At 36.9% G+C, this 15,956-nt stretch overlaps 1 protein-coding gene across 3 annotated transcripts in view; it reads left to right on the top strand.

The window, feature by feature from the left end:
- The window catches only part of LGMN (legumain), a 30,005-nt gene extending 14,472 nt beyond the window's left edge, over nt 1-15,533 (top strand). For all 3 annotated transcript variants that reach the window (XM_087872823.1, XM_087872830.1, XM_034418364.3), the window contains 11 exons: nt 1,257-1,338; nt 1,823-1,908; nt 2,014-2,089; nt 2,671-2,733; nt 3,872-3,938; nt 6,155-6,273; nt 8,403-8,492; nt 9,848-10,048; nt 12,302-12,472; nt 14,048-14,115; nt 14,677-15,533. In XM_087872823.1, the coding sequence (XP_087728949.1) occupies nt 1,257-1,338; nt 1,823-1,908; nt 2,014-2,089; nt 2,671-2,733; nt 3,872-3,938; nt 6,155-6,273; nt 8,403-8,492; nt 9,848-10,048; nt 12,302-12,472; nt 14,048-14,115; nt 14,677-14,713 (1,060 nt within the window). In that variant the 3' untranslated portion in view covers nt 14,714-15,533. The remainder of the gene's footprint in view (nt 1-1,256; nt 1,339-1,822; nt 1,909-2,013; nt 2,090-2,670; nt 2,734-3,871; nt 3,939-6,154; nt 6,274-8,402; nt 8,493-9,847; nt 10,049-12,301; nt 12,473-14,047; nt 14,116-14,676) is intronic.
- The last annotated feature ends 423 nt before the right edge of the window (nt 15,534-15,956 follow it).

The raw sequence follows: 15,956 nt of genomic DNA on the forward strand, positions 1-15,956 counted from the left end.
TCTCCCACCAGCCTAGGAGGCTCAAGCCCTCTCCCTAGCAGTTCACTTAATAACCCTGTGCAGTCACTGCAACAGAGAGAGGGGAATGTAGTCATTGAGCAAAACAGTCAGTTGGCATCTCACTTAATGACCACATCACTCAAGAACTAAGTGGTTATAAGAGGGGTAGTATCTGTAAATTTGAAAGAAGACATAAAGGGGACAGAAAATATAAATATATATATATATTCTTAGAATGTAATCACAAGCTAGCTCATAGCTCATCTTGGGAATCACAAAACTATGGCTTAAGATTGGCCATTTTTGTTTCAAAGGCAGATTAGGGCAATTTATAGGTACAGATACACTTGAGTATCATATTTGAATTGACACTCACAGGCTGCATGGGACATATAAAGCTATCCAGCAACAAAAGAAGTAAAATAACTATGTAAAGCATTTTGCAGCTGGTCCAAGCTGCCATATACTATTTTATGTGTTATTTAGCATCTAATATTCCATTTCTTTACAGCAATGCTTGGCAACAGGCCGCATGGCCAGGATATCACTTCCATTCTAAAGCAGCTTCCACAGCCCATAAACTGAATAAAACAAAGACAAATTGCATAATTCCAGCTCTTTTACTTAAGATCCTGCTTATTTTTTTAAAAAAAGAACCCCTTGTATCTACTCCATGATACTACCTAAAACTGGGGCCAATCCATGATCTATAGATAAGGAAAGGATAATGTTTTTCATAGGGATTGAGTAAGTGGTAAGATAATGAAGTAATGTTAAGAATTCCAAAAATTTTGGGTGTTTTATTATCTCAGCATAAAAGATATGTATATCTAAAAGTTTGGAAAAGCTGTGTGTATATATTCTTTCTTTCTTTCTTTCTTTCTTTCTTTCTTTCTTTCCTTCCTTCCTTCCTTCCTTCCTTCCTTCCTTCCTTCCTTCCTTCTTTCTTTCTTTCTTTCTTTCTTTCTTTCTTTCTTTCTTTCTTTCTTTCTTTGTTAGCTGTAGACTAATATCATCATAATGAAATTGGAAGAAAAAGGAAATCAAAGGGAGAAAGTTTAATGGATCAGGATGGGGAAATTGGCTTCCCTGAAGGAAAAATTAGATTTCCCCCTAATGATTAGAATTCTTATTTAGCATTAGACCTGCTTTATAGAAGGTTCTCCTTTCTATAGCAGTTGATGCTCATGTTGTGAAATCTCTGGAGACATATTTTATGTATGTCTGTAATTTTCACACTCTTTTTCCATTTCCAGAAATCCAACCAAAGGCACTATTATTAATCGACCAAATGGCACAGATGTATACAAAGGAGTATTAAAGGACTACACAAACGATGTAAGTGTCTGATTTCCTTGCATGATGATATTGGAACAGAAGAGCTAATTCGTGATGAAACAGTGCTTGTTACTATAAAAGCAGTAATTAAACCCAAATTAAAAAATACTGTATATCCAAATAACAAGAGTGCAAACTATAGAAAATGCTATTTCAGTTTGGCTTTTACGCTGCTGGAGGCCATTTTAATTCTAGACTCCATACCTAGTTTTGTTAATCTCAGACCAGTCAGTTTGCATGTATCCTATACTGTACTTACCCCTCTGCTTGAGAAACATTGCTGTTGCTTGCGTATAATGAAGGCGATATTATATTACATATTATATTATAATATAATATATATAATTATATATAATATAATTATATTACATATAACAATAAAGGCAGGATTTAAATACATTAATAGATATGCTGGTTATGGGTTGCTTGCTACAGATACAGAACGCAGAGCTCATTTTGGTTTTCAATTTGTACCAATCTGTAGGATGTAACACCGGAGACCTTCCTTGCTGTGCTGAGGGGTGATGCTGAAGCAGTAAAGAATAAAGGATCAGGAAAAGTATTACAAAGGTAATGGGAAAAAGAACGGATTAGGTTCCCAAAAGATGACTTCATAGCTAATGTAATTTTACAGACTGAACATAAATAAGTGATGAGTTCTTTTTTATTTTACAGCGGCCCCAAGGATCACGTATTTGTTTACTTCACGGATCATGGCGGCCCTGGAATTCTGGCTTTTCCAGATGATGATGTATGTTTTTCCACACAAAATGCCTGTTTTATGTGTCTGCAAGGAAATCAAAAAGGAGAGAAAGGGAGAGGGGAGAGAAAGCTCCTGGGTGTTTATTTCTTTGGTGCTTTATGAAAAGGAAACCAGAATATCAGTTCCTGAATTTGACATGGGATCCTTGAAAAAATTGTTTCTGAATGGTGGGGGGAGGTCCATGTGTACGTATGAATAATAGTATGAAAAAATGCATGCATATTGGTTGAGAATTGTAATAAATTTTCCAACTAGTATATATATATATTAGATTGACTATAAAAATAGAATGTAAATAATCATTGCTTTAATTTCTGAATTTATATCTTCTTTCTCTAACATGAGGATATATTGAAGTTAGATAAATTATGAGATTTTTTTTACTTCCAACAACTTGATTTTACCGAAACAGGGACTAAACTCAAAAATCAGCCTTCTCTTTAATCTCATATTCATGTATAATTATGCTAGCATATATCTCAAATTGTAAAGGTTTCATATAATTTTGGGAGAGGAATGTTTCTAATTTCATTTGCCCGAGAGCTAATTGTGAACAATTTGTTTTCCAGCTCAAGGTGCAACACCTGAACAAGACAATTAGGTATATGTACCATCATAAAAAATATCAAAAGGTAAAATTCTTATGTTCAAGGTGTAAAAATAGTGTAGATTTCTTTATAGTTTTATTTGTAATTTTTACATGAGTTTAATGGAATGGATGACATTATAGAAAGTTAGAAGTTTGTGTTTCCAAGTATGAGGAATTATACTATAGCAGCAAACCTACAAGCCTTGTTATAAATCTTGGTTTTGAAGTGCCTGGGAATCATACAGTATTCAGTTCTATGCTGTGATACAATAAATTTTACACTAATAAACTACTTGGAATGTGGCCTTGTTCACAAGATTATGAGGAAAATGCATGGGGAAATTGATGTTAAATCTGGGCTCAGTTATATGAAGGCTTCTTTTTGTCAGTACTCTTGCTGCTATAGCTCTGGTATGATTAATGACAAGTACGAGTTAATTTGGGATATAAGATGTAAATAAAATAACAGCAAACTTCACTCCTTTTTAGCACTGATGATGTTACCTATAAAACATCTGTAAGAAAACCACCAAGCTCAGAGAGCATGAAGGACCCCATAGGTCAACCCTGAGCTATGAATATTTTACCACTACATTCACTTTTTTTAAAAAAAAAGTACAAAGAAAAATACAGCTCTACATAGCTAAGCTGTCATCTGTTTTGAACGTCTGAATTGAAACGCAGGTGCTTATATTATTCTCTGCTTGATGTGAATGCTCATTTCCAGAGAAAAGGATAAAATAGAACCTTTTTTCTTCAATTCTATTAATCCAGAGACCCCCTAAGTAGGACTTTGTTGATGTGTCCAATTTATATTCCCTTTGCAGTGTCCTAGAAACTTGAATAATAAATCATCAAATTTGAAATAGGTTTTAAAAATAATTGTGTTTAAATGTACAGTGTTTTCATGTAAATATATTGGAAAGAGTTTCAACTGCCTTTCTATCAACTTTTTACAAAATTTGTCTTTGCCAACCTATGTGAGAACTATAATTCCCACAGTCCCTAGCCAGGTTTCGCAATCACTGGGAGTGTTGACTAAGAATTATAATCTCAATGTATCTTGAGGATTCTAGATCAGAGAGGGCTGGTTTAAAAGGCAATATACTAGAGAGAAAACATGAATATAATGAACCAACCACTGCTAAAATATTTCTAATAGAGTCTTCTGTAAATTACAGATGGTTTTTTACATTGAAGCATGTGAGTCTGGATCAATGATGGAAAATTTACCTAATGATATTAATGGTAAGTGATTAGTCAGTATTTTGATCTGGAAACCAGTAAGTAACACTAGTGAAAACTCAGCTTAAAGGAACATTTGAAGGAAAAATTCTCAATCCTTATAAATCCAAATTTATATCATAGACATTAATTTATGAAATTATAGTAATTTGCAAAGTCACATAATTGACACTCTCATATAATTTGTGCCCATTTATTTGATGATGCCACCTCACTGCAGTTGACTTTGGGAGGCTCACAAAAATCAATAGCATTAAAACCACAGAATACAAAAATAAGTACAGAATAATGACAAGAAGGCAATCCAACAACAAAGGAAACATTTAAAAAATCACAAAGAGGGAAGTCTCATCCACCTTACCCCAAAGTCTGGGAGATCAACCAGATGTTGAAGTCCTTCTGGAATGCTATATGGATCTCAGGAGGGACCTTGTTCCAAAGAGGAGATACCACTTCAGAGAAGGCATATGCTTCCTGGGTCCCAAAAGATGACACTCTTTAATTGAGGGGCCATGTCCACTAGGCTGGATTGTACTGGATAGGCAGAAACCATGGGAGATGGGCAGCCCCACAGATATCCAGGCCCTATGCCATGTAGACTTTATAGATGATAGCACCACCTTGAATTGCACATAGATGCACTCTGTCAATTAATACAACCATGGAGCAGAGGGGCGTGAACATTTTGGATTAATTGAAGCTTCTGAATGGTCTTCAAGGGCATATCCATGTACAGCACTTTACAGTAGTTGAGACATGAAATGACATTTATCTCGACAGACTAAAAACAATGAACTTGACTGTTCTTAAAGAGTGAAGATTTGGTTGGCTATATCCAGTAAAATGATTATTAATCCAAGTTTTCATTGTAGTTCATTTCAGCAGATAGGATATGTGTTGACAGTATAATTGAACTACTATTTAATTATGGTTTAATAATAGAGAACCTTGACTAACTTGCCACTGGCTGATGTTTTACTTATTTTGTATTTATTTATTTCAATCTGTGGGTTTTCTTCTAGCACTTAAAACTTTACATTTTGGGGGGCATCTAATAGTATTTTGTGAATAGAACTAAAAAAATCTTGTGAAAAAGTAACTTTGTAACCAATCCTCACATTTACCCTCTTTGCAGGCCAATAAAGCCAACAAAAGATGAAACAAGATCATAAACACAATTGTGGTTTCACTTAGTGACCACTTTGCTTAACCACTGAGTTGTCAATCTCAACTGTGGTTGATAAACAATATATGTAGTTCTTTTCAAGTGTTCAGACTCAGTGACTTTGAAATTGTTGAAGAACCATTAAGAATGTGCAAGCAAACACAAATTGTTTGTGGTCTGAAAGAACTATTTGCATTATTTATATGTATGAAAAGAGACTTTATTCTTCAGACTTCTTCCATGTCTAGATTAAAAACTTTAAACTGCCAGAATGAAGACCAAAATAGGTTATTATTGGTACATTCTTCAAAGATTTAAAATGTAAAGATGTATTTAGTCAAAGTTCTCCTCAAATTAATGCCAGCACATTCATTGGCATTTAGGACGTTAGACCACCTAGTCCTGTGATGGTGAACTTACGGTACGTGTGTCAGGAGTGGCATGCAGAGCCATCTCTCCGGGCACACCAGCTGTCGCCCGTTGCTTTTCTGGGTTGTGTGCCAGCCAACTGGTCTTCACACATACATGCACCCACAAAGCAGAAGACCAGGTGATTGGCACGCATGTGCACGCCGGAAACAAGCTCAGCTTCCTGGTGCACACATGCGCGCCGGGGAACTGCTCTTTCAGTTTCCGGTGCTCCTGTTTCGGCACTCGGTGCTGAAAAGGCTCGCCAGCACTGACCTAGTCCCTTTTGTAGATTCTAAATATATATAAATACAATTTACAGTATGTTCAATTGAAAGCTCTAATTAAAATTGAAAATGCAAATTAAAATCTCAGATACCATTCAAGCTGGAACCATTTATCCTGTGCCAGGCTGAAATTGCTAACATATCTTAGAAGTTTCATTACTGATTGATTACCTTGTTCAGTCTGTCCTTTTAGTTTATTTGATTTAAGGTGAAAAGATTTTTTTAAAGATTATTCATTGTTATTGGAGCAAATTACCTAAAAATCCAAGTGCTTCAAATGGCACCATTGGTCAGGTTGTACAAGTATAACTGACTTCTGTCCTGAGCAAGTCAATAGGCCGTATCCATTTTCTTCACAGTTTATGCCACAACAGCATCTAACCCTGATGAATCTTCCTATGCGTGTTACTACGATGAAAAGAGACAAACATACCTGGGGGATTTGTACAGTGTAAAATGGATGGAAGATTCTGATGTGGTAAGTTGCCAAGATCTGGTATTTGCTTGTGCAAGGACCCATATTGGGGATTACATTGTGGCAAGATGAAACAGAGATATTCCTTTGCTTTTATTGCATCTGCAAATAGCCAGCTAGTGGCCCCATTCCAAATGATTTATTCCTATCTGGAGAGAATCAATTGGGATGCCCTTGTGAAAAGTATTGGCATCTGGGGGATCACTCACAGATGGACCTTGACTAGGTTGGTCCCATTAAGATGATAAAGGCATGGTCGATTATCTGGGAATAATTGGATTCTCAGAAACGTTTCCTGTGGAAGTGGACAGGATCCTTTGGGCTGTTAGGCCAGTCACCTGACATGAGGTTGAGTCTGTGCAGTGGTGTCAGCCTTCTTGAGGGAGGGAGAGGCTTATTCTGTTAGCCTTGAAAGAGACATCAGTCTTCAAAAGGCCATTTATCCAGATAACTATCCTAGACAATTTTTGTTTGGTCTTCTTGTTGAGAAGATGGTTGGGTTACAGCTGCAGAGAGCCCTGGAAGAAGTGGATTACTTATATCCTGAATCAGTTGGATCTAGATTGTATAGCACCAAGATGGCATGATGGTTGCACTGGTTAGTGACCTATGTTGCAAAAAATAAGGATGGTGCAACCTTAATGATATAGGAGGAGCTTGGATTTAAGAAACAGGTGGCCAAATTCACAATTAAATGATCCTGTCCATTTAATAAGGAATCACGAGTCAAATTCAGTCCACCTAGCATCACAAGACTGTATCCCAGGCAGTTCATTGGACCTGACTAGTCAGAGTCCAACTCTTGAGTGAATCCAAATTACTTTATCCACCAAATAGCAAGAAAGGCTCTGTGACCCTGTAGGGGACTCCTGGATTCTGACTTTCCTCACTAAATGGGTCGTGCAGACGTAACAAATCTGGAGAAATAATGGTGTTTTGCCACACTTATTGCCATGATGTATGCCTGAATATGGGCTGTTACTCATGTTTAGTCTGATTAGTCTTTGTCTTTCCCTTCTGGTGCTTCATTTCCCAGAGTTTCTGGGAGAGGTGATAGAGAGAAGCCACATAAGAGCAGTCTGGTCCATGTCCTCAGCCACCCACCTATTTGAGGCTGAAGCTAAGGCCAATAAGGTCATCCAGGGCCAGCTCTAGACATTTTGCTGCCTTAGGTAAAGTCATATTCTGGTACTCCCTATGGTTTGGTTCATCTTCCGATTTTGTTAGCAATTTCAAAACGACACCTATTTTTTTCCCTTGTGAGTGTTATACTTATGATTTTCATCCATGGACAATTTTTTTTGGGGAGATTAACCTATTTACACACTAAATAATGTTAATTATATAGGCACCCATTGTTGGCCTGTGGCAAGAATTCTGAAAAATGTGCACTGGTTATTGAGTACACTATTATTGCTTTTAGCTCTTTTATTTTGGTTTCTGGAAATCAGAAAGAGAGAGGGAGGGAGAGAAGGAGAGAGAGGGAGAGAAGTAACCTCAAAACACTTCTGAATACCATTAGTAAAGTGTATTGCAAAAATGTCTAAATGAGGCATATTCTATCATTTCTCTGAATATTAATCACCAGTCCTTGCATGTTCCTCATAATTTTTTTCAGTGTAAGACAAATGATCTGTGATGACTTTTGTGGAAATTCCTTTTTTTTAAAAAAAAAAAAAAGATTTATTTGCTGCCCTTCTCCGGAGACTCAGGGCGGCTTATAATGCATTAAGCAATAGTCTTCATACTTTTGTATATTTATATAAAGTCAGCTTATTGCCCCCACAAACTGGGTCCTCAATTTACCCACCTTAGAAAGGATGGAAGGCTGAGTCGACCTTGAGCCTGATGAGAATTGAACTCGCAGTAATTACAGGCATCTGGATGTTAAATGCTGCCTTAGGAGGCATTAGCCTCCTACGCCACTCAGGCTCCATTTATGCAATAGAGTTTTAAGCTCTTTTGAGCTTAAAAGTCTATTGCATAAATTGCCACTTGGGATGTTTTTCAGCATTTTTAAAAAAGATTATATTATAAAGATGCTAACCGGGAACCAAAACTTTGGAGAGAAACTGTGTTTGAATATTTGTTCATAAAAGTCTTAATCACATTGTTTCTTTTTCATTTTGCAGGAAGATTTGAAAAAAGAAACCCTCCACAGGCAGTTTGTGTTAGTAAGGAACTACACCAACACTAGTCATGTGATGCAATATGGAAACATTGTGAGTAATTAATAGTAGGGAAATGTCGAGACAGGTTTCTGTGATAGTAGCCTTCTACCCAGAACTGAAGAAGCTTCTTGAATGAGAAGTGAAATATTTTCAAAGGAAAAAACCAAGAAAGTCCCTTGAAAAAGCACTTTTGGGACAACCATGACCTGGATGGTTGAGACTCCCCATAGACATCCACTTCTGTAAAATTCTTTCTAAAAGCTACATTAGAAAAGGGGGGGGGACCATGGATGTTGCATTTACAGCTCCATACAAGGAATGCAACTTTTAAATTGCCAGGCCTTTGAGTTTGAAAGATGGAAAGAAAAAAGAAAAAAAGAGGGAGGGGGGGTGGAGAATCCTTTACCTTCCTTGTTTTATAGTTTCTAATTAAGATCTAACTTTCAATAGATTAGCTTACCACGGTAGGCATGGCCCTGGCTTCTAGGAGGATAAAGAATGGGCAACTGTCTTCCCTAACATAAGTTTTCTAAATTAAGTTCACATAAGGGGCAGACTCCTTCCCAGTTCTAGGATTGAGATGATGCTGGGAGTTGTTTAGCATAGGGAACAGGGAATAATGGAAGCTCACAATTTTGCTGAACTACAACTCTCAGTAAACCCATCTGTAGCAGCATCCAACTTTCCCTTTGCTTATCATTTCTGTGCCAGGTAGACCAATAGGTGTTAAGGATATTCTTGGCTCATAACCGATGTTGTAGGTTATTGAGCAGAATACCGTTTCAGTAAACGCATGAAAAGCGAGTGGTTGAACAATCACAGTCAACATACAAACACACTGAGTTGTTGTAGTCTTTTACTTTTAGAAAAAGTAAAGCAAAGTCCAAAAACAATCTAAGTCATACACAGATAAGACAAGAGTTAAAAGATCAATCCAGGGATATTTCAAGTACAAAGTCTTCTTACTAGTTGTAGTCATACACAATAAAACAGTTGTTCTTGAGTTTCAAAACAGGAACAAGTTTAATATCAAAACATTCAATAAATAGTAGAAAACAACATGTAGCTATGATCAAACAGTGATCATGCAGAGAGATCAGGTAGAGAGTTACAGCAAATAAGCAGGTAAAATGGTGTAGTATCCACACAAGCCATGATCCTGACTTCCCTTAAGTTCATTGGCTACAGAGTTTAGCCAATCAGGATTCAGGATGATGCAATACAGTCTTAAAGCAATATAATATCTTTCTGACTGCAAACATACATTGTTGGTTTATATATTGCCTGACCAACAAGTTAGACAAATAACCATTTCCTAACAATAGGGACCATGTTTTACAATGTGATCCTTATGACCAAGTTGTTGTTTTTTTCAAGTGGTTGTCTTTTTATTTTTCCACTTGCAGTCTATCTCTCATATGAAAGTAATGCAGTTCCAGGGCTCAAAAAGGAATTCCAGCATCCCCATTTCATTGCCGCCGGTCGATCACTATGACCTCACACCTAGCCCTGATGTGCCCCTTGCAATTATGAAGCGAAAACTGATGGCCACCAATGACATCTATGAAGCAAAGGCAATTGTAAAAGAGATGAAGTCACATCTGGAGGTAAGAGTGAGGAGGAAATGTAACATATGGAAAGGGACTGTCTTGTGTCTCTGTGAAAAGCATCTCTGTTAGAACAGAAATGCCCCGTTCACATATTGGGTTAAGCTAAGACTGAGCAAGCTGAAGCCACAGGGGTTCATACCATGCCTCTGGAAATGGAAACCCTTTCACTGACAGTGGTAAAAAATTTTTAGCAACATGGCTTTCTCACCAGTGGTTTATAATGCAAGCTTTACAGAAAGGGACTTGCCTCAAACAAGCAAAAGAATATCCTGCTTAGGGCTGTGATACACTTACTTTGCATCTTGACTCTATCTACTCTGCCCCCCCCCCACATATGTAAAATGTAGCTCCTAGCAAAAAATTGCCACCTTTATATTAAACCATGCTTAATCCTAATTTATTAGTAAATCTCAATCTGTGTGGTAAATTCACACAATGCATTAACTAAATAAACTATATCATGATTTAACATGATGTTTAATTCATGCTACTAGCTGCCCAAGGGGATTAAAAAAAATGCTATTAAATGTATTTCAGTATTTAGAAAATGCTGCTTCATTGTCTTATTTGAGGGGGAAATAATGCCTTTAAATTGTGGTGCTAGGAAAAAAACAGCTGATAATACAGTACCATATTTATTTGACTAGTATAACCCGCCTATCTCAAAAAGGTGTAACATAAAACAATTAAAGGTTATAAAACAATTAAAACTGTGTAAAATAAAATACATATGACACCATGTAAAACTGTAGCTATGGATACATCCAGAATACAGGACCCTTAACACACTTGAGGGAGTCCAGGAACACAGCCACTGCAGAAAAAAAAAATCATTGGAAAAAACCCCGAGAAAAAATCAAAAGCAATAAAAAATATGCTGTCAGCAAACAAGTTGGCTAGATACTACCACTGATGACCCAAACATGAGTTTACAAGAATTCAAAGTAGTAGTAGTAGTTGAGGCAGGAACCATCTATTTTGGAGAACTATGCTCTCTCTCTACTCTGAATTAGGCAAGTGAGAACTGTTGATTTAAAGTTCATCATACTAAGCAGGGATAGTGGAAGATCAACTAGCCAGTTTTGCCATAGTCCTCCCTCTATAGTAAGTTGCTAAACTCCACACGGTCTTGTTTTAGTGTGATATCATTATACTTTTTTGTTATTTAGAGCTTTAAAGTCTGGGACCAGAAGCATTAAACTTGGATGTTTTAATGTATGGAGTTTGGCAAGGATGTTCTTAAGAATAGGGACGGTAAACAACCAGTGAGCTAAAAATAGATAAAGTGCAAATAGTCTGGTTTATTTCAGCTGAGTTGACAATGCAGACTTTATTTCAGCTGCCGATGCAGACTTGAAATATCCTTTTTTAAAAATATATTGGGTTCAGATTTAATCCGGTTTAAAGGAAAACATTGAAAATGTTGAGACCTAAATCTTTGTATATATTTTTTTTTATTGCAAAAGTTTTACAATTACATTTTCACCCCTTTTTCCCCCCCCCACCTCCCCCCCCAGACTTCCCAACCTCCCTAACCCTCCCTACCCCTCCCCTCCCCCCAGACTTAGTATATTTTGAGTATATTAAATTTCATTAACTTAATGGTTTTACTCAAAGAATGAGTTACTTCTTCCAGGAGTGACTGGATTGTATATTGTTGCATCATAAGTATGGAATTATGACCAAATATTTGCAACCATCTGCATAATTGTAACCTCTATTTTGCAAGGTTTGTAGAATTGGAAAATTCCAAAAAGTTTTTAAAAATGCATGAAACATCAGTCTGAATGAGGAGGAAGATAATACTAAGAATTTAAGTGTTATGGCATGGAACCAGATATTTCCCTAAAATTTGACCTTGAAAAGCTATTATGATGATTGTAGGCAGATTGTAGGAGGGAAAACATTCATGTGCAAGTGAATACGGACAGTTCTCATTTAATATCTGTCTTGTACAGCAATTCTTCACAGTTACACAGTGATGAAAAAAATAACTTTGCAACCAGTCCTTGCAATTATGAAATGAAATTTTGAAGTAAAATCAGAAAATTGTGATGTTTCACTTAGCGGTCGCTGAGTTTCTAGTCCCACTGGTGGTTGCTAAAAGCCTGTTCTTGTTTTACTTTATCCTGAAAGAAAATGAAAATTGTTCCAGCATTCATTCATTCTTCTGGTGTTTTCGAGGAATTCTTGTTACATTTCTAAGATCCTAAAAATATCAATTTTTCTTGTATTTTTTTTCTCTTTTAGGCCAGGCAGCTGATTCAGGAATCAATGCAAAATATCATGTTTTTAATAACGGGTTCTAAAGAGCATGCAAGTAAAATCTTATCATCTAGACTGAACCTCAGAAATTATGACTGTTACGAGTCAGCAATGGATCACTTTAAAAAGCATTGCTTTAACTGGCACAATCCTTTGGTAAGTTAACTCAAGATGTTGGGGTAGGTAACAGGGATTGGAACTGGTCTTACTTGGACTGTGTAAAATTGAAAAACTGGTCTGTTCTATTTGTATAAGAAGGAAAAGTTCAGTTTGGTTATTTGGTTGACCGGGATTGTGAATATTTGCATTTTTGTTTTTTCCACTTGAGAAGAAGTAGATCTTGCAATCTTAAGAGAATTGTCTGGAATTGTCAAGGGCTTGTGTCAAGGTACTTTGATTTTGAATGAGATAGCATTGCAGCAGCCTTGCGAAAGCAGTGTATTTTATATCCTGTTCTAAGATATGTTGGGCATTGTGTTTCTGAGCCTCCGTTTCTTGCACCCTTGACTGTTGGCCAAGTTGGTTGGGGCTGCTGGAAGTTATAGCTTCTTCAAGTGTGAAAAATCAAGATTCCTCATTCCTGGTTTGATAAAACTTCTTACCATACATTTTTTATTTGCTGTGAAGTACAACTTTGTTCAACAGAAGAAAAAGTTACTGAAATAATCCATTATGGGGAAAAAATGTTTGGTATGGTGTGTGCCTACGTCATGGCAGAAAATTGGGTCCTCCCCTGGATCCAACTATGCCTGTAAAAAGGTGGCCTTGTCACTTCACTTCTGAACTGTTGTAATTTGGTCTATAAGAGCTGGCCTTCAAGATCATTCAAAAGTGTTGGATGATCCAGCAGGAGAAGGCTCATTTGTTACAGGTGTACCAAATCAAATAAAAAATCTGTCAGACCTGGAAGCCATCTTTTCCATTTGGGCCTTCAGGCCTGCCGCATATTCGTCTGTGGGAAAATAGGAGGGGGATTGCATAGAGTATGGGTGATATGTAGTATGTAGTCAAAATAACATTCCTTTCTCAGAGAGTCAATTGCCCTGGCACCTGGAGTTGGATGACTGGGAGGTGTTTCCAGTTTGGATGGTGGATGATTGGACCATGTGATGGACATGAGAGTGCTGGGCAGGGACTTGAACTTGTTTTTACAAAACACCAGTAAGGGAGCTGTATTGGCTGCCATCTAGCTTCTGGTTACTATTGAAGGTGCTAGTTGTCACTTTGAAAGCTTCACGTGGCTCAGGGATATATCAGTGGGACCATGTCCTTAGGTTGCATCTGCCCACCTGAAGTGATCAGGGAAAGAAGGCTTGTTAGGGGTTATGACTTATGTACTTATGAGGAAATGCCATCTGCAGAGACCCCCTGCTAAGTTTTTTCAGTGAGAGAAAAAATGAATCCCATTATTTGGACGTCCATTCCTTATTATGCTTCTAAAGAGCTATAACAACATAGTTCTTGAGAAGAGCATTTGAAGATGAGTATTACTCTTTCTTTAAGGGATGGTACATCAGATTGGCTTCAGCTAAATAGTAACAGTTTTGCTTTTGGTTTTACTGCCGTTCTATTGGTTTGCTGTGAGTTGCTCAGAATTTTCAGAAACTGAGTAACTTAAGAAAACAGATAAATCCATTGAAAATGAATAGGATTAATAAAATCTAGGAAAATCTCTTAAACCTGCAGATTGAGTGATGAAAAGTAATTTCTCTTGTTTGTGTTCATTTTCAGTATGAATATGCTCTGAGACAGTTGTACGCCTTGGTCAATGTTTGTGAAACGGGATATCCCGTTGTCAGGTAAAAAAAGCACATGTGTATTTTATCTATTGATCTGTTGAAAGGCAATATTATATAATATTTTATAATCAAAGGCCACTATAAAAAAAAAGCCTGAAAGCCGTAAAGGGTATAGCAGTGACATTCCTGGATGGACTTGTCCTCATCTTCATGTGATTTTAATTTTTTTTAAAAAATAATGTGTTTTCAAATTTCTATAATGTAATCTCAGTGGGATATCAAGAAAGGGAGGCACATATGGTCCATTGCAGGGTGGGTTCTACTTACCTTTACTACCAGTTTGCAGCATGCGCAGAAGCATTTTGATGATGTCAGGGTCAGTAGGCGGAGCCTCCCGCTGGTTTTACTAGAACCAGTGCGAACCTGGGGCAACCCATCACTGGTCCATTGTTATCAGCCCTTGTCTACTGCTAGCTCTGGTAACCTCCACATGTAGACATTTTTATTGGAGCTCTGTGAAAATGTGCTTTAGTGGTTGGTACTTTATAAAATTTTGATGTCTAAATATAAAACATTAATGCTATGAAGGTTTTAATAATTTACCATTGTTTCCTCTTGCAGAATACAGTTAGCCATGGATCAAGTGTGCCTTGGTTAACTATCCGTTCCAGGAAAATCTACCTCCTTTCAATAAATAAATCAATAACCATGACATTAATCTGGAATAATCAACAAGGAATTAGCGCAAAGCAAGGCAAAGCAAAATCATTTACAGGCATACGTTACAAAGCAACAAGCTCATGTTATTTTTAAAACAAGTGACTGGGTCCTACACTTTAAAGTTTTCACAGAATGCGGTGTTGTGATCCACCCAGGTCTGTGTTTTACTCCAGGAGCTGCTTCTGGGTTTTGGGTTCCTGGTTCTTCAGAGCCCTCCCAGTTGCTACCTGGATTCCTCTGTGTCAGCCTGGGATAGTTTTATTTGTAATATTTTACGAATGGGCTAACTTGCGGAAGCTCTTCTTTTGAATTGAAATATGTTGAATTATAATCCTTTTACAGAAGCTTTGGGTGTCTCAACCATTTACAGGTGACCCAATAGATTTCCCAAAATTCCCTTTTGTGAATGTAATATTCTTGGTTTTTATAATTGTAGGTCAGTGCTTTCATGATTTGAAGGATACATTATTAATTAAAAGGTTTACATTGCATGGCTCAAGAATAAAAAGCCATCAATCTCTCCCTCCCCATTAAAGCAGTGGGGAAATGTGCTATAATGCTTTAACATGATTCAGCTTCATTAAAGAACGAATCACGGTCTCTAAACTCAGGAGTGATGGAAGAATTATTCCGCAGCTTCTTCTGAAAGAGAATATATATTGTGTTTGTTTTCAAGTCTGATGTATGTTTACAAAAGTTGATAGGTGACATTGCCTTATTTAGGGCAATCTTTGAATTAAAAAGAAATTAATAAACCATATGTGTGCTTCTGTAGTTTTTGTGTTTAAATGGGTGATATGTTATTGCAAAAGAATTTCTGCCTGTAATGCCTGTATTTTAGCTTTTACCTGAGGAACCTGAAGTGTTTTCTGGAATCTTTGGGGTTCCCCAGGAGTTTAGGAAACGTTCCTTGAAGAGAAAATTAATAGTAGCAGGGAAGTTAGCACGAAATGAAGTTTTTCCAGTAAAACTAATCTTTCTGCTGGTTTCCTGAAGCAAATAACAAACTTATTGTTTGTCCTTATCTTTGTCCTTGAAGATAAGAGTACCACAGCAGCCAAGAGTTTCATGTTGAAAAGTAAGGGTTCTTCATTAGCTAGCTTAGTAAGAAGGAGGATTCTGAAAGTCTTAATTATTTGAGATCTGTCATAAAAATATATACTTCATTTATGCCAATCTTG

Source organism: Pantherophis guttatus, chromosome 1 (assembly GCF_059756535.1).
Source record: "Pantherophis guttatus breed Tessera chromosome 1, ASM5975653v1, whole genome shotgun sequence".
Lineage (NCBI taxonomy): Eukaryota > Metazoa > Chordata > Lepidosauria > Squamata > Colubridae > Pantherophis > Pantherophis guttatus.